At 43.7% G+C, this 24,587-nt stretch overlaps 1 protein-coding gene across 2 annotated transcripts in view; it reads left to right on the top strand.

Moving 5' to 3' along the window:
• LOC139376123 (A-type potassium channel modulatory protein DPP6-like) overlaps positions 1–24,587 on the top strand; it is a 117,189-nt gene that overhangs the window by 20,551 nt on the left and 72,051 nt on the right. Inside the window, exon 1 of one of the 2 annotated variants that reach the window (XM_071118331.1) lies at positions 12,584–13,066. The exons of the other annotated variant lie outside the window; for it this stretch is intronic. Coding sequence (XP_070974432.1) covers positions 13,025–13,066 — 42 coding nt within the window. The 5' untranslated portion in view covers positions 12,584–13,024. Of the gene's footprint in view, positions 1–12,583; positions 13,067–24,587 lie in introns of those variants that run through there. 2 annotated transcript variants of the gene reach the window in all.

Genomic DNA, 24,587 nt, shown 5'->3' with positions numbered 1-24,587 from the left:
TATGTGTCACTGCCAGTGTTATGACCATATTATGGCAGGATATGACATTATGACATGGTTATGACTGTTTCATAACTTTTTATGCTAGGTGTCACCACTAGGTGTCAAAAAAAGTATTACCAAAACGTTATGCTGAAGTACTGAAACTCCCACATGTTGTTTCTTAATGTTTCATTACGTTTTTGAGGACATTCCCAATGTCAAACCAGTTGCACAACTTTCACAGAACATTACCAACATTTGAATTAAATGTAACCGTGTTTGAAATTTTAGGAAACGTTAAAGTAATGATATACCAAGAAAATAAATATTGTATTTTTGTCAAGTTCCATAAATGTGCTGAGAATGTTCCAAAGCCAAGCAGCTGTCCTGCACCATTCCCAGAATGTTGTGGGAAGGTTGTTTGCTAAATAACCTTAGGACAACCACTCTCTCACCAAGCTCTAAGAAACATGGTTCTCAGAGGGTTATGTGCTAGTTGGGATGTGTCTGTCCTCACTCTACTAAGCAGACTGGTCTTCAGCAGACTGGTCTTCAGCAGACTGGTCTTCAGCAGACTGCTGTTGCACAGTGTTTGCATAAGAACATGGCCAATAATTGCCTTTTGAGGAAAGCATGCTGGTAACTGATAGCCGTTGATGAGTGTTGATACCTTTTCCCTTTTTGGTGGATTGCCTGTTTGCACTGGTATATTCAGTAATCTTTATATTTACTGTATGCTGTCGATCCCCTCAGTATGTACTCATTCATTCCTTTACACTTGTGTGTGTTAGGTAGGTGTTGTGAAATTGTTAGATTACTTGTTAGATATTACTGCACGGTCGGAACCAGAAGCACAAGCATTTCGCTACACTCGCATTAACATCTGCTAACCATGTGTATGTGACCAATAAAGTTTGATTTGATTTTCGTCATTCATTTTTGTTGTTGTTGTATTGCACATTTAGCAGGCCTTTCTACACAACATGTCCTTAGCATGACCTTATTCTCCTCTCCTCATATTCTCATTGACTCAAACACAGATGACTGTTAGCAGAAGTTACAGTCAGAGAGTTATATGATGATATATTCAGTGTCATCAGTGTTATTAAACCTTAGTCGCTTTAGAACATTCTCTCTCTCGGTCAGACAGTGCAGGTTTCTGGATAAATATAACTATCTTTATTTACTTCTCCTGCCTGTTCCCATTTCTTGTGCTCTTGAACTCAAATCTCAGGAAGAGTTTCAGGAAGTTTAGACAACATGGCTGACAGTTCAGTTGTCTGGAAGATGTCTCCCTTTAGAGTAGTATTAGTGCAAGTATTATTTGTAAAGGTTTTGCTAGCTGATGATCAAGATGTCAGAAGAATGAAACCATAGGGGCCTGAAACTATGCAGGAATAAACTACATGGGCCTGATGTTTTGTACTAAACATTGTTTGCTTTGTACCAATGCAAAGTCTTTCCCAATGTTTACTGTGCCTCTTGTTCTAACGCTTATGTGTTAAACTCTCTATAACATTTCAGATGCAAACTTTTCGGTACAGTACTATGCAAAGCTTTGTTCATAGATGTTTTTATTGTCTTGCTTTGAAAGTGGTAAGGTGTGAAATGCTTTAACCTAATGTAATCATTTCTTCAGGATGAGCGAAACAAAGGCATGGCAGGTCATGCGGTTGCCTCTCCATTCCATGCAATACATAGACTTGGCCACTAGAGGCTCTCATGTTCCAGCCAATATCAGCAAGCAACTTGGAGAAAGGCAGCTAGACAGACTGGCAAGACGGGTAAGGAAGGAGGCATGAGATCAATATGCATGGGAGCACATAAGCCAATAGATATGCAGAAAGGAGGAGGTAGTCATGGCTAACAATGTAGTTAGGGGTAAGGCAAAGACTGCCAACCAATCAATCCCCTATAAATAATGTGCTTATATTCATGAGATCCAAAACGCCTGCTGGTGTGATGCTCATTTCTACTGCCGCGGGGGAGAGACAGACCAGTCTGACACAGCCAGCCAGAGCCAAAACGAGATTCACAATGTCATATCACAGTAGGGGAAAGCAGAACAGGCTTTATACAGTCACAGAGCCCAAACACTCACAGACTGACAGCTGCATTAAGAAAACTGATGGATGACATTGACCACCAGTCTCAGCTGTGTGTGTGTGTGTGTGTGTGTGTGTGTGCGTGCGTGTGTGTGTGTGTGTGTGTGTGTGTGCCTGCAGAGAGAATGATTTAACATTTAATTAGAGGACCAGTAGGGAGGAAATGGTGACATTCTAGAATCTATTTTCTCTCTAATGAGTTCTCTGAGACAGATTCACAGTTATTTGACTTGCATAAATAAAGATCAGACACAAATTTGCCAACTGCCAAGTTCAAAGTACTGCAAATTAATTAAATGTGGGAGAGTACAGTTTTTATACAGCAGGGGCCAAAATGTTACTGCTTCTCTCTTCCAATATATATGGGTCTCAAACGTGTCATTTATTCCATCTGTAGTAATTTTGGCTAGGGGCCCTGGGGATCTGGTCGAAAGTAATGTACTATGAAGGGAGTCGGGTAACATTTGAGACACACTCAGGGAGACAGACAGGAGAGCTAGTTAGTTGAACAGTAGTAGTTAGTCTCAGCAAGCAGCATTAGAATCCAGAGTCCAGCCAGGGGATTTGTCCCTAATGGCACCCTATTCCCTATAGAGTACACTACTTTTGACCAGATCCCTATGGGTCCTAGTCAAAAGTAAGGCACTGAATAGGGAATAGGGTGCTATTTGGGAGTAAGCCTGTTTTTTTCTGGGATGAGACCAGGCAGGCAGCAGTAATCTCTTGTGTCACACTGGCAAGTTCTCTTATCGACCCTGCCATGATAGTGCCACAGCTCTGGGACTATACACACACAGAGGGCAGAGATGCTAAAGGAATACTGCCACACAGAAGCAACAGGTCACCTACTGCATCGATTAAACCATTTTTAAAGTGTACACTACCATTCAAAAGTTTGGGGTCACTTAGAAATGTCCTTGTTCTTGAAAGACAAGCACATTTTTTGTCCATTAAAATAACGAAAAATGTATCAGAAATACAGTGTAGACGTTGTTAATGTTGTAAATGTTTATTGTAGCTGGAAACGGCTGATTTTTTATGGAATATCTACATCGGTGTACAGAGGCCCGTTATCAGCAACCATCACTCCTGTGTTCCAATAGCATGTTGTGTTAGCAAATCCAAGTTTATCATTTTAAAAGGCTAGTTGATCATTAGAAAACACTTTTGCAATTATGTTAGCACAGCTGAAAACTGTTGTCCTGATTAAAGAAGCAATAAAACTGGCTTTCTTTAGATTAGTTGAGTATCTGGAGCATCAGCATTTGTGGGTTTGACTACAGGCTCAAAATGGCTAGAAAGTCAGGCTATTCTTGTTCTGAGAAATTAATGAAATGAAGGCTATTCCATCAGAGAAATTGCCAAGAAACTGAAGATCTCGTACAACGCTGTGTTCTATCCCCTTCACAGAACAGCACAAACTGGCCCCGGTACAGAACTGAGCAAGAGGACAAGTACATTAGAGTGTCTAGGTTGAGAAACAGACACCTCACAAGTCTTCAACTGGCAGGTTCATTAAATAGTACCTGCAAAACACCAGTCTCAACGTCAACAATGAAGAGGCGACTCCTGGATACTGGCCTTCTAGGCAGCGTTGCAAAAAAAAGCCATATCTCAGACTGGCCAGTAAAAAATAAAAGATTAAGACGGACAAAAGAACACAGACACTGGACAGAGGAACTCTGCCTAGAAGGCCAGCATCCTGGAGTTGCCTCTTCACTGTTGACGTTGAGACTGGGGTTTTGTTGTTTCTATTTAATGAAGCTGCCAGTTGAGGACTTGTGAGGCATCTGTTCCAGAGCCCATTCCAGACCCAGATGCAGACACAGGAGGCAGATGGTTGGAGTCTTACAATAGTTATTCATCCAAAAGGAGTAGGCAAGAGAATGGTTGTCGACAGGCAAAAGGTCAAAACCAGATCAGAGTCCAGGAGGTACAGAGTGGCAGACAGACTCGTGGTCATGGCAGGCAGGATGGTCAACCGCTGGTTGATTTGGAAACATACAAGACGAACTGGCACAGAGAGACAGGAAACACAGCGATAAATACACTGGGGAAAACAAAATTAACTGGCACAGAGAGACAGGAAACACAGAGATAAATACACTGGGGAAAACAAAATGAACTGGCACAGAGAGACAGGAAACACAGAGATAAATACACTGGGGAAAACAAAATGAACTGGCACAGAGAGACAGGAAACACAGGGATAAATACACTGGGGAAAACAAAATGAACTGGCACAGAGAGACAGGAAACACAGAGATAAATACACTGGGGAAAACAAAATGAACTGGCACAGAGAGACAGGAAACACTGGGATAAATACACTGCGGAAAACAAGCGACACCTGCAGGGGATGGAGACAATAATGAGGACAGGTGAAACAGATCAGGGTGTGACAGGTAGTGTATGTGAATTGTACATTCTTTTGTCTGTAATGTCGTTTTTGTTATTTGTCGGACCCCATTAAGAGTAGCTGTCGCCATTGATCCTAATTAATCAAATCAAAATCTAACTTTCAATGCTCATGTAGAAAATACAGTTCCTGATTATATTTTGTGCACTGTATTTAAAACACAATGGTATATAATCCAACACAGTACACTGCACACATTCTCTGTATTTTCGGGCCAGATTTACTCATTTAACTGCATTTCACTTTGTTTCCCTCGTAAGTAACTGTGTATAGAAACAGTGGCACTGCATGTTACTCATAGTCAGATAAAATACTAATATTTCTGAGTCTACTGGGCGGAATGAAGAGCTCTCTCTCTCTCTCTCTCTCTCTCTCCGCTCCTGTCTCCTCTCACCACATACAAACACAAATACTGCTCTTCTCTGTCTCCTTTGTACCTTGCTGGGTCATGAAGTAGACTTTCAGGTTGCATCCCCACAGTTTTGTGTCTGCATTAAAGCCTTACAGGGAGGACAAACTAGAACTACAAGTAGCATCAATACTGCCATATAAGGGGGAAATGGTTGTGCTGCATACCTGAACAAGATAAGTCAGATTTGACTCTGTCTCCATCTGTTGGTAAAACTCAGAAAGCATGGATAGACCTTTCTCCTTTTTCTGTCTCTCTCTCTCTCATGGTGCTGGAGAGTGAGCTCTTTCTATGCGTAACCATACATAAGCATGTTTTGTCAGGGCTTTTTTGTATGTGGGCCATTTAGCTGCATGTAGCCTACATGTACAGTTGAAGTCGGAAGTTTACATACACCTGAGCCAAATACATTTAAACACAGTTTTTCTCAATTCCTGACATTTAATCCTAGTAAAAATTCCCTGTCTTAGGTCAGTAAGGATCACCACTTTATTTTAAGAATGTGAAATGTCAGAATAATAGTAGAGAGAATGATTTATTTCAGCTTTTATTTCTTTTATCACATTCCCAGTGGGTCAGAAGTTTACATACAATCAATTCGTTTTTAGTAGCATTGTTTAACTTCGGTCAAACGTTTTGGGTAGCCTTCCACAAGCTTTTGGCCCATTCCTCCTGACAGAGCAGGTGTAACCGAGTCAGGTTTGTAGGCCTCCTTGCTCGCACACGCTTTTTCAGTTCTGCCCACACATTTTATATAGGATTGAGGTCAGGGCTTTGTGATGACCACTCCAATACCTTGCCTTTGTTGTCCTTTTGCCAGAACTTTGGAAGTATGCTTGGGATAATTTTCCATTTGGACGACCCATTTGCGACCAAGCTTTAACTTCCTGACTGATGTCTTGAGATGTTGCTTCAATATATCCACATAATTTTCCATCCTCATGATGCCATCTAGTTTGTGAAGTGCATCAGTCCCTCCTGCAGCAAAGCACCCCCGCAACATGATGCTGCCACACCCGTGCTTCATGGTTGGGATGGTGTTCTTCGGCTTGCAAGCCTCCCCCTTTTCCTCCAAACATAAAGATGGTCATTATGGCCAAACAGTTCTATTTTTGTTTCATCAGACCAGAGGACATTTCTCCAAAAAGTATGATCTTTGTCCCCATGTGCAGTTGCAAACCGTAGTCTGGCTTTTTTATGGCGGTTTTGGAGCAGTGGCTTCTTCCTTGCTGAGCGGCCTTTTAGGTTATGTCGATGTAGGACTCGTTTTACTGTGGATATAGATACTTTTGTACCTGTTTCCTCCAATATCTTCACAAGGTCCTTTGCGGTTTTTCTTGGATTGATTTGCACATTTCGCACCAAAGTATTTCCATCTCTAGGAGACAGAACATGTCTCCTTCCTGAGCAGTATGATGGCTGCATGGTGTTTATACTTGTGTACTATTGTTTGTACAGATGAACGTGGTACCTTCATGCGTTTGGAAATTGCTCCCAAGGATGAACCAGACTTGTGGAGGTCTACATTTTTTTTCTGATGTCTTGGCTGATTTCTTTTTATTTTCCCATTATGTAAAGCAAAGAGACACTGAGTTTGAAGGTAGGCCTTGAAATACATCCACTGGTATACCTCCAATTGACTTAAATTATGTCAATTAACCTATCAGAAGCTTCTAAAGCCATGACATAATTTTCTGGAATTTTCCAAGCTGTTTAAAGGCACTTAGTGTATGTAAACGTCTGACCCACTGGAATTGTGATACAGTGAATTATAAGTGAACAATTGTTGGAAAAATGACTTGTGTCTTGCACAAAGTAGATATCCTAACCGACTTGACAAAACTATAGTTTGTTAACAAGAAATTTGTGGAGTGGTTGAAAAACGAGTTTTAATGACTCCCACGTAAGTGTATGTAAACTTCCGACTTCAACTGTACATCCTCCTTGTGGTTGCTCTGTTTTATCTTCAGCCCCTGTTCCCCCTCTCAGGCAGCAGCAGAGCTTCATGTAGTCATAGACCCCACAACTCGTAGGACAGCAGAGCAGATTGCTTTTCCCTGCACATTGAAAGTGGTGCGAGAGATATAGAGTAGATAATGAATGCCTCGTGTTAGGGGAGAGTTGGTGGGGAGAGATGGAACTCGGAACTAAGAACTGTGATTTCCTATTCTGGAATCCGCAGAGTGAGGCCCACTGAGACAGGAAACAGATCTGAAATGATTGATGTTCATCCTGCGCTCCAGATTGGATGTCAAATCATGGGAATGCAGTAACTCTATTGCCGGATGTGTCAATCTGAATCTCCCCAGCTCGCACTCATACTGAATGGCACTATGGTCAATTTCCATACAAAAATACGTCTGTGTTGATAGCATGGGACCAGATTACATTTTTTTAACTTATTTGGTTCCACTGATGTGTCGAACTGGCTTGTGACCAAGGCACAACTCCAACACCATTAAGTTTGCAGATGACACAACAGTGGTAGGCCTGATCACCGACAACGACAAGACAGCCTATAGGGAGGAGGTCAGAGACCTGGCCTGGTGGTGCCAGAATAACAACCTATCCCTCAACGTAACCAAGACTAAGGAGATGATTGTGGACTACAGGAAAAGGAGGACCGAGCACACCCCCATTCTCATCGACGGGGCTGTAGTGGAGCAGGTTGAGAGCTTCAAGATCCTTGGTGTCCACATCAACAACAAACTAACATGGTCCAAGCACACCAAGACAGTGGTGAAGAGGGCACAACAAGCCTATTCCCCCTCAGGAATCTAAAAAGATTTGTCATGGGTCCTGAGATCCTCAAAAGGTTCTACAGCTGCAACATCGAGAGCATCCTGACTGGTTGCATCACTGCCTGGTACGGCAATTGCTCGGCCTCTGACCGCAAGGCACTACAGAGGGTAAAGTGTACGGCCCAGTACATCACTGGGGCTAAGCTGCCTGTCAACCAGGACCTCTACACCAGGCGGTGTCAGATGAAGGCCCTAAAACTTATCAAAGACCCCAGCCACCCCAGTCATAGATTGTTCTCTCTACTACCGCTTGGCAAGTGGTACCGGAGTGCCAAGTCGTACCGGAGTGCCAAGTCTAGGACAAAAATGCTTCTCAACAGTTTTTACCCTCAAGCCATAAGACTCCCGAACAGGTAATCAAATGGCTACCTGGACTATTTGCATTGTGTGCCTGTCCCAACCCATCTTTTACACTGCTGCTACTCTCTGTTTATCATATATGCATAGTCACTTTAAATATACATTCATGTACATATGTACATACTACCTCAATTGGGCCGACCAACCAGTGCTCCTGCACATTGGCTAACCGGTCTATCTGCATTGTGCCATCACCCAACACCCGCCAACCCTTTTTTACGCTACTTGCTACTCTCTGTTCATCATATATGCATAGTCACTTTAACCATATCTACATGTACATACTACCTCAATCAGCCTGACTAGTGTCTGTATGTAGCCTTGCTACTCTTATAGCCTCACTACTTTGCTCACTATTTGCTCGAGTGCACAGGTGTGCAGCTCCCCGGCAGAAGAAATATCAGGCCGCGGAGAGACGCACGAGATTGAACTCCACTCAACTTTCTAGAGTTTTCCCCATTAACACTATCAATGTTTCCCTTTACCGTGGGGATTGTGATCAAATCAATGCAATATAACCACTTTCAATGCAACATACCAGAACAAAACAAACTATGCAAGACATGTTGTTGTAGTCAGAGAGCACCATTCTATTGGATTGACAGGCACAACTCAGGCCCGGACTCCACAGACCTGTGCACCATAACCAATCAGAGCTGCAGTAGGCCTATATGCAAATAGTCCATTGCCATATATTAATTTGTGCTGTTCACTTTGAACTGGACTGTATTTACAATGTGAATGGTGGGGACTATTGCCACGATATTCGTTGGAAGCATACTCGGACCAATGTGCAGCGTGATCTGGGTTCCACATTTTTTATTTTAAAATAAGTGAACCACACAACAAAACAATAAAGAATAAACGAAACGTGATGACAATGGACTGCTAACATGCAACTACACATAAACAATATCCCACAAACACAGGTGGAAAAAAAGCTACCTAAATAGGATCCCCAATTAGAGACAACGATTACCACTGCCTCTAATTGGGAATCATACAAAATCACCAACATAGAAAAACAAAACTAGAACCTCACATAGACATAATAAACTCGACTAACCCCCAGTCATGCCCTGACCTACTCTACAAAAGAAAATAAGGGCTAAGGGGTTTATTAGCAAGTGCATCGGCGATGTCGTACCCACAGCGTCTATTAAAACATTCCCAAACCAGAACTGCTTTTAATCAGGGTAAGGTGACGGGAAACATGACTGAATACAAACAGTGTAGCTATTCCCTCCGCAAGGCAATCAAATAAGCTAAGCATCAGTATAGAGACAAAGTAGAGTCGCAATTCAACGGCTCAGACACGAGAGGTATGTGGCAGGGTCTACAGTCAATCACGGACTATAAAAGGAAAACCAGCCCCATCACGGACCAGGATGTTTTGCTCCCAGACAGACTAAACAACTTCTTTGCTCACTTTGAGGACACTACAGTGCCACTGACACGGCCCGCTACCAAAACCTGCGGGCTCTCCTTCACTGCAGCCGACGTGACCAAAACATTTAAACGTGTTAACCCTCGCAAGGCTGCAGGCCCAGACGGCATCCCCAGCCCAGCTGGCTGGTGTGTTTACGGACATATTCAATCAATCCTTATCCCAGTCTGCTGTCCCCACATGCTTCAAGAGGGCCACCATTGTTCCTGTTCCCAAGAAAGCTAAGGTAACTGAGCTAAATGACTACCGCCCCGTAGCACTCACTTCCGTGAGGGTAGGTAACAACATCTCCACCCCGCTGATCCTCAACACTGGGGTCCCACTAGGGTGCGTTCTCAGCCCTCTCCTGTACTCCCTGTTCACCCACAACTGCGTGGGCATGCACGCCTCCAACTCAATCATCAAGTTTGCAGACAACACTACAGTGGTAGGCTTGATTACCAACAACGACAAGACGGCCTACAGGGAGGAGGTGAATAACCTCACACTCAACTTCAACAAAACTATCCACATCGACGGGAAAGTAGTGGAGAGGGTAGAAAGTTTTAAGTTCCTTGGCGTACAAATCACGGACAAACTGAAATGGTCCACCCACACAGACAGTGTGGTGAAGAAGGCGCAGCAGTGCCTCTTCAACCTCAGGAGACTGAAAAAATGCGGCTTGTCACCAAAAACACTCACAAACTTTTACAGATGCACAATCGAGAGCATCCTTTCGGGCTGTATCACAGCCTGGTACGGCAACTGCTCCGCCCATAACCGTAAGGCTCTCCAGAGGGTAGTGAGGTCTGCACAACGCATCACCGGGGGCAAACTACCTGCCCTCCAGGACACCTACACCACCGATGTCACAGGAAGGCCAAAAATATCACCAAGGACAACAACCGCCACTGCCTGTTCACCCCGCTATCATCCAGAAGGCGAGGTCAGTACAGGTGCATCAAAGCAGGGACCGAGAGACTGAAAAACAGCTTCTATCTCAAGGCCATCAGACTGTTAGACAGCCATCACTAACATTGAGTGGCTGCTGTCAACATACTGACTCAACTCCAGCCACTTTAATAATGGAAAAATGTATGTAATAAATGTATCACTAGCCACTTTAAACAATGCTACTTCATATAATGTTTACATATCCTACATTACTCATCTCATATGTGTGACAACCCTCCCACTCTGTCTGCCGTATTCTGTCTTTGTTCTTGTTTCCTTATTAGGATGCCGGTGGGCGGAGTTGAGAGGGTCGTCAGCTTCATGGGAAACACCTGGGCCCGGTGTCGCCCAGGATAAATAGACCTCTTCCACATTCATGGAGGAGACTCTCTCCATGCAGACACCTTTGTAGATTGTGTTGTGGTTCTTGGTGGCCTTTTGTTTGTTTGCTTTGGCACCTTTCAACACCCTGCATTATCACATTCATGCATGCAAAACACTCACTTACACTACTGATTACTGATTACACACACCATTGTATATTTTCCTTAGTTGCTTTAGTTAATAAATATATATTTTGTTACTCCTTATCTCCACGTTGTATCCCTTTGTTACGGGCTTTGAGCCGGTTCGTGACATATGTATATACTGTACTCTATACCATCCACTGCATCTATGCCGTTCGGCCATCACTCATTCATATATTTTTTATGTACATATTCTTATTCCTTCCTTTACACTTGTGTGTATAAGGTAGTTGTTGTGAAATTGTTAGGTTAGATTACTCATTGGATATTACTGCGTTGTCGGAACCAGAAGCACAAGCATTTCGCTACACTCGCATTAACATCTGCTAACCATGTGTATGTGACAAATAACATTTGATTTGTTTTGGTAGCATACTTTGTCTGATTCTCTGTAATAATGGTATGGAAATAATAATGAATGTATTTTGTAAAGTGGATTCTTGCATCAAACAACACAATGTTCAGTCACCTCCTTGTTTGAAGGACAAGTGGATAATGTCAAGCCCTGCATTATTTTTTTCAAAAGTCTCATGGAATGTAGGCCTACATTGAACACAACACATTGGCTGCTACTGTAGGCTGAATGATAGAACAGCTATTTCCATGTTAAAATGTTATGTGGTGCATTTTCTCCATTGTTTTTGATGGTAGTCCACTCTGGTAGTCCTACATTATGATCAAATAGCCACAGTAGCCTACTTGGCCACTGTTATAACTGGAACTTAAAGCAGGTACAGCCTCAGTGTTCACAGTAAACTCGCACCTAAAGCTGCACAGAATTTTCACAATGTTTAAGTTTGCGCTCAGCAGACCTGAAATTTGCTAAGTGCCAAAAGAATTAGAGGGAACATTGGTTGTGAACAACTGGCAAGTTAGTGTGTGGGTAATGGAGCGGTGCTTGGACCAGAGGACAGTCGAGTCTCAGTGTGAAACAACTCTTTATTGAGTAGAGCCGTTTCACTACTCTAATTTGAAGCGAACAGTTCTATCATGTCTGGATGAATCCTTACTTCACTAAATGCTACACTCATAAAGACTAAAGTAACATATCAGAACATGTCAGACTCTTACAATGGGAAAGTTACATTTTTATTCGCACTGATAGCAATCACAGCGTTGTGTTGGTAGTCCGTGGTGATTGAGAAGACTACTAGTTCTATTCTACCTTGTACAGTACCAATGCATTTCTATTAAACCCATTAAGACACAAACAGCCACCACTGAGCCTAGCTAAACCTAGCTCAGTATGGACCATTGTTTAATTGCATTCATAAACGGTGAGTGAGAGATGGCCGACCCCGCAGTTGGGGTGAATTCCCCCTTGGTAGATGAGAAGTAGAGGGACACGTAAGTAGAAAGGATAAAAATCCCGCCCACAGAGGGTATAGAGCAGCTGTAAAGTGGCTGGGTTGTTGCTGTGTGGTGTGGAGTGTTATGCTGATCTTGGCTGAATGGGGAGAGTGAGATAATGGCCCTGGTAAGTGACTTAGTGCTGATTGTTGTGAAAGAGAGGATGCTGAGCTGAGAGCCTGCATGGCTGCTGGGCTGGCCGGCTGGCTATGTCCCATAGACTCCCATAGTGTTGTGTTTCAGCATTGTGTGTGTGTGTGTGTGTGTGTGTGTGAATGGCCATTCGTAGCCGTCAGACAGCTTGTTCTATCTTATACTGTAGAGTCCCTCTGTATACTGACCTGACCTGCTTTAGTTTGATAGGATGGGTGTCACATTCTAGCCGCTGTTGGCTGGCTCAACAGGGGGTCCTTACGATGACGCTTGTCTACACTTGAGAAATGAGGGCTGTGTCTTGCTGAGCAAACATACTCTCTAGCACACACACACACTCTTATGCACACACGCACTCAGTTTGTTAATGTGAGGCTTGGGGATTTTATGCTGAATCGCTGAGTGTATGAAGGCTCTCACCATGATGGGCTAAGGTGTGTCTCCACTATGGACAGATCTTGACTCAGCTTCACTCAGCCAGTCCATATAACTCTGCTCAGTCTCTGGCTCATGCTAACAGCCCTTCCTAACACTTGGAATGAAAACTCGCAAGTTATCCAGAGTGGAAAGAGTGTGGAAGGTGAGTTTGGCCCCTATACTTGTACATTTGTTCTTGGTGTGAATTTATAGCTTTGACAACTTTGATGTTTCTAGATTTTTATTTCTCTGATATTTAAGGGCTTTGTAGATGGATTTGTATGGATTGGGGAACATAATGATGGCCTGATTTTGTGTTAGCTTGACGTATTACCAAGATTGTTAGTATATTGGTTGAAGCATGGGTGTTATGACTTGCTATTAACTGTCTCAGATAGCTGAGACATTTGTCAGCGTGATCTATCCTTTTCCCTCAGTCAAACCTTTCAGGTGTTTGTTGTCGCATTCTCACTTTGAAGGTATATGGTTCTCCAACAAATGAGCTTTGGTGCACTTCTCTATATTTTATTGCACATAAAATAAATGGAATGTAAACAATGGTGCTGCACATTCCAGAAACAAGTTGCACAGTAATTAAAAACAATGCTTCCCCAGCCGAGATAATAGGGGCTGGGTATTTACTGTTGTAGCAACACAGATGGCCTTATTGCTGAAATTCAAAGCTAGGTGGGCACAAAGGTATTGTACGGAGAAGCTAACATAAAAGGAGTCGTTATGTTGTCCTAATAATCTTCTTAGCTTTGAAAAGAAAAACAGTACTAAGAACAATTCTTACCTGAAAAAAACGTGTTTTTATTTGAAGAAGGCCCTGCCATGTAAGCTAGAAGAGACCGTATGGGGACATTTCAGAGCCCCCAGCCTTCTCACAAATATAGTTTAACAGTTTTGAAATACCCCAAAGGACACTTAGAGCGAAGGATCCATTAAGTGGGTAGGGATGTACAGTGTATCATAATGGACCTTGTCCATGGGTAGAAGTTGTGGTAAACAATCGCGTTTCTGCAATGTGCTTCTCTTAGATAATACCTTAACATTACTCCAAACAGTTGCAAATCATTCCTAGCGTTTCAATTGGACAGATTGAGCAAACAGAGAGGGACCTAACTGAATCTGTCCAATAGCAACTCTAGTTTTTGTTGCAAACCATTGGAAATCCTCTCATGCATATCTTAATACATGTACAATGCTTAGTCTAATGCATTCGCCTGATTAATATTGTATTACTATTCCAATGAAGGTCTCTTGGTGCTAAGAGCTGCTCCATATTTTGCCAGAGTGCATGGACCTCATATTGCCTCATTTGTGATTCAACTGTACCTGACCAAACTGTAAAACGATTGGCTGCTCCTCGACATACACTTCCAGTCCTGAGCAGATACGAATGTCAGCAGGCGATTGGCCAAAATAGGCTGACAAGGTGCGGTGTTTGACTAGGTGCTATGAGGTCTCATGTATGGAGACTGTATCCTCTGTAATTTTGGTCACCTCGTGCTGATACTGATCTGTTGGTATTTCCAGTGCAACATCCCAGGGTTTTGTCACCTCTGTTGCTTTGATTTTGTGATATGACTGAACATTTCATATGTATATGTCCAAGCTCCTGAGAGATTTGGCTGTGCCACGATGCTGTGTGTCTCATTGATGTTCAGAAGTGGGATTGTCTTTGATCTGTGAAACATTGTTTGCGTCATGTTTGTGTGTTTGGGGGTGTTTTCGTTAAGTCTGTAGAGAAGAGGTAATGTTACTACTGAATGCCGGAGCGCAACTTTCACTGGGGACGGGGACGGGACATGTCCGCCCCACATTCTAAAATTGTGTTTTTGTCCCACACAGTTTTATCATTGGAATATGATACAAAACGATTCAATGGTGTGCTTTAGGACCATGCAGACGCCTCAGAGCATTCGGGTTTGGAGTGTTTATCCGACTGGATAATTAAAAAAATATATAAATATATATATATATTTGTCCCCTCCACTTCTAAAACCAAAGTTGCACCCCTGACTGAATGAGAGAGAGCTGAGTACGAATGTGAGCGGAGCTCTTAAAACTTCACACAGAGATAATACTTTTTTTTAAGGATTAAATTTGATATAATCCTTAGTCTACACCGTTGAATTGGCCTACACCGGATTCTCCTTTATGCCCAACCCTATGTGGGGTTCTATGGTTATCCTTGACCATGCTCCTTCCTCTCGTTAAACAGTAATTACGGAGGACATTTTGTATGGAAATATTCTTCGTCATGCCCTTGACTCTGCCCCAGGATATATTTAGCTTCATTTCCCCTCACATACAGACACGAACCAGGCTCTGTTAACTTGTGTTTTACGATTGATCAAGAACTTTCTGCTCCTTGAGTCTCACCTGGATTTCATCTTATTCCTGAAGTGCTGCACGTTCTTTTAGCCTGGTCCGAGATCTGTTTGTGCTGTTTTGCCAACTCCTATGGTCATTGTCAGGTTTGGAATACTACGTTTGACAGGCAATGTTTTTCTGCTGTAGATAATGTATTATATCCTTGACCTGCCACTGCAAAGCCCTCTGTTACTATTCATTCATATTTTATTGCTGTTGTTGTGCTCACTCCATGCTAGATTACCATGGTAACTACTTGCCAATAAATAGCTTTGATTTTAAAGGTCCTTTGGCTTCATTCGTGTTTTACGGCTCTATTGTAAGCAGTTGATGGGGAGGAATAAAGTTGATGAGGCCCATAAGTCTGGTTTATGTCACTATAACAGCAGATGGGTTAATGGCCCTTTAATGAGTGCTGAGTCATGATGAAGAGAGTGTGTGGATCAGGGGTGGATTTAGTGAGGTGAATGTTGCAGGTCGTTTTACCTTTGCTGACCGACACGATTCCCTATTCTACCTGAAAGACAAACATACTGTATGTGTTCTACACAGTACATTTCTATCTGACCGTTTTGTAACGTTGCACCATGCTGAACAGGCCCCAGGTGTCTTTGGAATTCTTGGTGTTTTGCTTCTGAAACACTTGTTCATGTTATTTGGAAAACCTCTTCTGGCTTTCAATGGACTCAACATAAAAGCTACAGTGATTTAGTGATGTTTCTTCTGTCATGATTTGAGTTTAAGAGTTTGATTGCCTTCGATTTGATTGAACTGTTTTGGTTAATACCCTTACTACCCATTTGGACAAAACAACAACTGTTTGATTACGTTGCAGTACATTGCTAAGAGGTCCTCTTGGGTCTTTTTCCCCTTGTAACTAAACTATTCCACTAAAGTTTATTTCATTAAATATTCATAACTGAGATGGAAGAGATGGCACATTTCTCTGTCTGCTCCTGGCTTTCCCCACGCTAGGTGAGGATAGGAGAGAAGCACGAGACGAAGGAGCCATCAGTGGAGTCATAACATAAGTAAACAAAACCAGTGAGAGATTATGCAGTCGGGCTCCAAGCCTGTGTTGGTTTATTATGGGGACTAGAGACTACACATGGGTGAGCAGAGCCCTCCGTAACAGTGTAAAGCTGCAATCATCAGACCAAAATGTTTCACTCCACAACTGAACACACACAAAGCTTTGTAAAAGTTGCTTTGTACCTAAAGGCACTCTCACATCAAACTCTCATACTCGCTGTACAAAAATTCATGCAATTACACACAAGGTGACAAAAAAATCTACTCAATGAAATGACACTTGGATATTAGCACTGTGCGTGTGTGTCTTTGCATGTATGTGTGCATTTTGCGTGCGTGTTTGTGTGCGTCAGTACATACTTGTGTGTGCACGTACTGTGCGTGTGTGTGCGCGTGTACTGTATACACACGTAAGTGAGTGTGTGTGCATGCGCATATGAGTGTATGAGAGACAGACATTCGTGGCAGATTAATGATTTCCCGGCGAAATGCCCCTGATGGTAAAAATGAGATAATGAGCTTGATGAAGGAGCCATAGACTTGTTAATTACCTTTCTGTAATTACTGAGCGGTGAGAAAGGCACCTACTCAAACTCTCTTTTCGAAACTTCTCTCCCTCTCATTATTACATGACAGATGGAACTGCATGTTTTTACAGCACTGAATGGACGACCTTTTAGAATACAGATTAACTGTGATGAACTATGCCAATCCCCCCCCCCATCCTCCCCCATCTCGCTCGTTTAACGTTCTCTCTCAGACCTTCAAATCAAATCAAACTTTATTTGTCACGTGCGCTGAATACAGCAAGTGTAGACCTTACCGTGAAATGTTTACTTACAAGCCCTTAACCAACAGTGCAGTTCAAGAAAGAGTTAAGAAAATATTTACCAAATAAACTAGAGAAAAAAATATTAAAAAGTAATACAATAAAATAACAATAATGAGGCTATATACAGGGGGTACCGGTATACCCCTGCCAAGGTGTAGAACAGAAGAGCTGTGGATGGGATATGAAGCTGCTCCAGTGCTTTCACTCTGCTAATATGCACATGGTAAATTGGAATGGAGCGGCAGCTCAGGAAGGTGTTGCTTGCTGCCAATTGTAAAGTGAAGGTGCGCGGTGTGAAAATCCAAACAGCCAGGGAAGGTCGGGCGAGGGGGCGGTCAGTGACGGCCAGATGGAGTGACGCCAAAGGGCGTAGGGAACGTGACAGACTGTCAACTATGCCTGGATTTGTCAGACAGTTGACCTAGTCTGGTGGTTACCGTGGGAACAGGTTGTTTTTTCCTGCAGCCACAGCATCGGAACCTTGAGACGCTTCACAACTACCTCATTGATCCACAGGGTCTAATTCGGGGAATGCTTGAAGGCACACTGTTGTCTGCAACCTGGATTGTAGAAGACAGGTCAAATCAAATGAAATCAAATGTTATTTGTCACATCCACCGAATTCAACAGGTGTAGAACTTACCATGAAATTCTTACTTACAAGCCCTTAACCAGCAATGCAGTTCAAGAAATAGAAAATATTTACTAAATAAAATAAAGTAAAAAATATATAATAAAATAAAAAGTAACACAATAAAGTAACAATAACGAGGCTATATACAGGGGGTTCCGGTACTGAGTCAATGTGGAGGCTATATACAGGGGGTTCCGGTACTGAGTCAATGTGGAGGCTATATACAGGGGGTTCCGGTACTGAGTCAATGTGGAGGCTATATACAGGGGGTTCCGGTACTGAGTCAATGTGGAGGCTATATACAGGGGGTTCCGGTACTGAATCAATGTGGAGGCTATATACAGGGGGTTCCGGTACTGAGTCAATGTGGAGGCTATATACAGGCGGTTCCGGTACTGAGTCAATGTGGAGGCTATATACAGGGGGTTCCGGTACTGAGTCAATGTGGAGGCTATATACAGGGGGTTCCGGTACTGAGTCAATGTGGAGGCTATATACAGGGGGTTCCGGTACTGAGTCAATGTGGAGGCTATATACAGGGGGTTCCGGTACTGAGTCAATGTGGAGGCTATATACAGGGGGTACCGGTACTGAGTCAATGTGGAGGCTATATACAGGGGGTTCCGGTACTGAGTCAATGTGGAGGCTATATACAGGGGGTACCGGTACTGAGTCAATGTGGAGGCTATATACAGGGGGTTCCGGTACTGAGTCAATGTGGAGGCTATATACAGGGGTTACCGGTACTGAGTCAATGTGGAGGCTATATACAGGGAGTACCGGTACAGAGTCAATGTGGAGGCTATATACAGGGGGTACCGGTACCGAGTCAATATGGAGGCTATATACAGGGGGTACCGGTACCGAGTCAATATGGAGGCTATATAAAGGGGGTACCGGTACCAAGTTAATGTGGAGGCTATATACAGGGGTACCGGTACCGAGTCAATGTGGAAGCTATATACAGGGGGTACCGGTACCGAGTCAATGTGTGGGGGTACAGGTCAGTGTGCGGGGGTACAGATACCCTTTGGACTGTGATGTCAGTGGAGTGAGGAGAGTGAGGAGAGCAGATTATGATAATGACTCAAATCCTTCTGTTCACCTGATTTAGAATTCCTCACAATCAAATGTAGACCGCATTATCTACCAAGAGAATTCTCTTCGATTATAATCACAGCCGTATATATCCCCCCCAAGCAGACACATCGATGGCTCTGAACGAACTTTATTTAACTCTCTGCAAACTGGAAACGATTTATCCGGAGGCTGCATTCATTGTAGCTGGGGATTTTAACAAGGCTAATCTGAAAACAAGACTCCCTAAATTTGATCAGCATATCGATTGCGCAACCAGGGGTGGAAAGACCTTGGATCATTGTTACTCTAACTTCCGCGACGCATATAAGGCCCTGCCCCGCCCCCTTTCGGAAAAGCTGACCACGACTCCATTTTGTTGATCCCTGCCTACAGACAGAAACTAAAACAAGAGGCTCCCACGCTGAGGTCTGTCCAACGCTGGTCTGACCAAGCTGACTCCACACTCCAAGACTGCTTCCATCACGTGGACTGGGAGATGTTTCGTATTGCGTCAGATAACAACATTGACGAATACGCTGATTCGGTGTGCGAGTTCATTAGAACGTGCGTTGAAGATGTCGTTCCCATAGCAACGATTAAAACATTCCCTAACCAGAAACCGTGGATTGATGGCAGCATTCGTGTGAAACTGAAAGCGCGAACCACTGCTTTTAATCAGGGCAAGGTGTCTGGTAACATGACCGAATACAAACAGTGCAGCTATTCCCTCCGCAAGGCTATCAAACAAGCTAAGCGCCAGTACAGAGACAAAGTAGAATCTCAATTCAACGGCTCAGACACAAGAGGCATGTGGCAGGGTCTACAGTCAATCACGGACTACAGGAAGAAATCCAGCCCAGTCACGGACCAGGATGTCTTGCTCCCAGGCAGACTAAATAACTTTTTTGCCCGCTTTGAGGACAATACAGTGCCACTGACACGGCCTGCAACGAAAACATGCGGTCTCTCCTTCACTGCAGCCGAGGTGAGTAAGACATTTAAACGTGTTAACCCTCGCAAGGCCGCAGGCCCAGACGGCATCCCCAGCCGCGCCCTCAGAGCATGCGCAGACCAGCTGGCCGGTGTGTTTACGGACATATTCAATCAATCCCTATACCAGTCTGCTGTTCCCACATGCTTCAAGAGGGCCACCATTGTTCCTGTTCCCAAGAAAGCTAAGGTAACTGAGCTAAACGACTACCGCCCCGTAGCACTCACATCCGTCATCATGAAGTGCTTTGAGAGACTAGTCAAGGACCATATCACCTCCACCCTACCTGACACCCTAGACCCACTCCAATTTGCTTACCGCCCAAATAGGTCCACAGACGATGCAATCTCAACCACACTGCACACTGCCCTAACCCATCTGGACAAGAGGAATACCTATGTGAGAATGCTGTTCATCGACTACAGCTCGGCATTCAACACCATAGTACCCTCCAAGCTCGTCATCAAGCTCGAGACCCTGGGTCTCGACCCCGCCCTGTGCAACTGGGTACTGGACTTCCTGACGGGCCGCCCCCAGGTGGTGAGGGTAGGCAACAACATCTCCTCCCCGCTGATCCTCAACACTGGGGCCCCACAAGGGTGCGTTCTGAGCCCTCTCCTGTACTCCCTGTTCACCCACGACTGCGTGGCCACGCACGCCTCCAACTCAATCATCAAGTTTGCGGACGACACAACAGTGGTAGGCTTGATTACCAACAACGACGAGACGGCCTACAGGGAGGAGGTGAGGGCCCTCGGAGTGTGGTGTCAGGAAAATAACCTCACACTCAACGTCAACAAAACTAAGGAGATGATTGTGGACTTCAGGAAACAGCAGAGGGAACACCCCCCTATCCACATCGATGGAACAGTAGTGGAGAGGGTAGCAAGTTTTAAGTTCCTCGGCATACACATCACAGACAAACTGAATTGGTCCACTCACACAGACAGCATCGTGAAGAAGGCGCAGCAGCGCCTCTTCAACCTCAGGAGGCTGAAGAAATTCGGCTTGTCACCAAAAGCACTCACAAACTTCTACAGATGCACAATCGAGAGCATCCTGGCGGGCTGTATCACCGCCTGGTATGGCAACTGCACCGCCCTCAACCGTAAGGCTCTCCAGAGGGTAGTGAGGTCTGCACAACGCATCACCGGGGGAAAACTACCTACCAGCTTCTATCTCAAGGCCATCAGACTGTTAAACAGCCACCACTAACACTGAGTGGCTGCTGCCAACACACTGACACTGACTCAACTCCAGCCACTTTAATAATGGGAATTGATGGGAAATGATGTAAATATATCACTAGCCACTTTAAACAATGCTACCTTATATAATGTTACTTACCCTACATTATTCATCTCATATGCATACGTATATACTGTACTCTATATCATCGACTGTATCCTTATGTAATACATGTATTACTAGCCACTTTAAACTATGCCACTTTGTTTACATACTCATCTCATTTGTACATACTGTACTCGATACCATCTACTGTATCTTGCCTATGCTGCTCTGTACCATCACTCATTCATATATCCTTATGTACATATTCTTTATCCCCTTACACTGTGTACAAGACAGTAGTTTTGGAATTGTTAGTTAGATTACTTGTTTTTACTGCATTGCCGGAACTAGAAGCACAAGCATTTCGCTACACTCGCATTAACATCTGCTAACCATGTGTATGTGACAAATACAATTTGATTTGATTTGATTTGATTTGACCAGCTATCACACCGCTGGCATGGCCTTTATCTCCTCTCCCCCGCACACTCCTTGCTCTGTCTGTCTCTTTAATGACCCTGTACAGCTGGTCATCAGTTACCATGGTGACATGGCTCTTTATGTAACATCAGTCTAGACAGGTTTGTCCCTATCAACTCTAGGAAAGTTAAGACCAGACAGTACAGTACAGGAGCTATGTAAAATGTGGCTTTATTCTCTAGAAGTGACCACCATCTCCATCAGTTCACGTGACAGACAGGAATTTCGAGACACATTACTAATCACTAATGACCATCCAATCCCATCCTTACATGTTTAGTTCACCCATTTTAGTCAGATCATCTCATTTGAATCAAGATGTCATGCATGAGGTGAATGCATTTCTATTGTAAATGTGAAGTGGAAACTAATTTCAACCAGGGACTCTTACTGTAATCCTGCTATTTATGGGATTTTACCGTAGTATGTTTCAGTTTCTGCATCAATAGCTGAACTGCCTGTGTCAGGAATAAGTGGTAACGTATCTCCACTATGTAGATTGGCTCATTAAATGATCATATGTTTGTTAAAGGCTGCTGACCAACATGCAAGTGTGTGGCTTCCCTTGGTGATCACTGGACGGAGCTAGCACACATGATGGGGTAGCACTGTGGACTGACTGATCATGGACTGACATGCTGGGGTAGCACTGTGGACTGACTGATCATGGACTGACATGCTGGGGTAGCACTGTGGACTGACTGATCATGGACTGACATGCTGGGGTAGCACTGTGGATTGACTGATCATGGACTGACATGATGGGGTAGCACTGTGGACTGACTGATCATGGACTGACATGCTGGGGTAGCACTGTGGACTGACTGATCATGGACTGACATGCTGGGGTAGCACTGTGGACTGACTGATCATGGACTGACATGCTGGGGTAGCACTGTGGACTGACTGATCATGGACTGACATGCTGGGGTAGCACTGTGGATTGACATGCTGGGGTAGCACTGTGGACTGACATGCTGGTCAACACAATATGAAGGTTCTAGTGTTAGGACCACAGCAATAATTGTGTTCTTGGACGAAGAGGAAGCATAAGAGGAATAAATCAACCAAAATGTAGCGCCAGACAGCCATTGTGTATGCATGCTTAGATGCCTAATGCTAATCCTAATTTCGAGACACATTACTAATCACTAATGACCATCCAATCCCATCCTTACATGTTTAGTTCACCCATTTTAGTCAGATCATCTCATTTGAATCAAGATGTCATGCATGAGGTGAATGCATTTCTATTGTAAATGTGAAGTGGAAACTAATTTCAACCAGGGACTCTTACTGTAATCCTGCTATTTATGGGATTTTACCGTAGTATGTTTCAGTTTCTGCATCAATAGCTGAACTGCCTGTGTCAGGAATAAGTGGTAACGTATCTCCACTATGTAGATTGGCTCATTAAATGATCATATGTTTGTTAAAGGCTGCTGACCAACATGCAAGTGTGTGGCTTCCCTTGGTGATCACTGGACGGAGCTAGCACACATGATGGGGTAGCACTGTGGACTGACTGATCATGGACTGACATGCTGGGGTAGCACTGTGGACTGACTGATCATGGACTGACATGCTGGGGTAGCACTGTGGACTGACTGATCATGGACTGACATGCTGGGGTAGCACTGTGGATTGACTGATCATGGACTGACATGATGGGGTAGCACTGTGGACTGACTGATCATGGACTGACATGCTGGGGTAGCACTGTGGACTGACTGATCATGGACTGACATGCTGGGGTAGCACTGTGGATTGACATGCTGGGGTAGCACTGTGGACTGACATGCTGGTCAACACAATATGAAGGTTCTAGTGTTAGGACCACAGCAATAATTGTGTTCTTGGACGAAGAGGAAGCATAAGAGGAATAAATCAACCAAAATGTAGCGCCAGACAGCCATTGTGTATGCATGCTTAGATGCCTAATGCTATTTTCATTTTCAGTCTCCCCATGGCCTCCCCTGACCCATCATTGTTAGATTTCTCCAATTAAATGTGATTGTCTCTTCTGTTGTTGCTCCCCCCCTGTCTGCTGGAGGATGAAGATAGATGTTGCCAGGCACCTACCTAGGCTGTGATAATCAATTCCTCCACCCGTCACTGTGTCTGAGGCTCTGTTGTCGTTTGGCTCGGCCTGTCTGTTGTTGTCTAGCCCACTCCACTGTATCGGCAGTGTTTTGTTTTGAATTCAGTGTTTATGGTCCAAATGCAACCACATCCCTCTGTCAGTAGAGCAACGTGGTTCCAGATAAATAATGATGAGGTAACGGAATATTTAGGATCCATGTGCTTTATCTTTTAGCAGTGTTTCGGTGCCTCAGTGAATGATTAGAGGGCATGTATTAATGGAAGTAACAGAAAACAGGGTGAAGAGAGAGACGTTTTAAGTCTTAGACACCTTGCATTGTGTCACTGCAGTATTCTGAATTCCTCCCTAATTATGAGATGTATTCATTTTGATCTATTTACCATTTTGTACATTTGTTAATTAATTAAGCAACAACCTGTTTGAAATAGTGTATGCTGCATAGTGTATGCTACAGATGTCAAACAGATTATGAGTATAGCTGTTTGTTTATGACAAGCTATGTTTGATTGATTTGAGGAGCTATAGAAGGAGCTACCTTGCACTGATCTGCTGAAATCTTCCACTGCTGCCAGTGAAGCGGTACATTTGCTGTCCATCTCATGTGGTGCAGAAATCTGTCAATTAAGCTGTCCATCTCATGTGGTGCTGATATCTGTCAATGGGAGCTGTCCACAGTTTACAATTTTTTTGGTTCTGAAAACTGCTGTCCATCACTGATTGTTCATGGTGGGGCTGAAATGTTGAAATACCTCTCCTGTCATCTTACCTTTGATGTCACTGAAGTATGGCCCCGTCAGATAAAATATCCACACATTCCAGCGTTATCTGAAGTTTCCCAGTTCTCACCGTTGTCTTACCT

The sequence above is a fragment of the Oncorhynchus clarkii genome, chromosome 20 (assembly GCF_045791955.1).
Source record: "Oncorhynchus clarkii lewisi isolate Uvic-CL-2024 chromosome 20, UVic_Ocla_1.0, whole genome shotgun sequence".
Lineage (NCBI taxonomy): Eukaryota > Metazoa > Chordata > Actinopteri > Salmoniformes > Salmonidae > Oncorhynchus > Oncorhynchus clarkii.
This window is presented reverse-complemented; position numbering and strand designations above follow the sequence as displayed.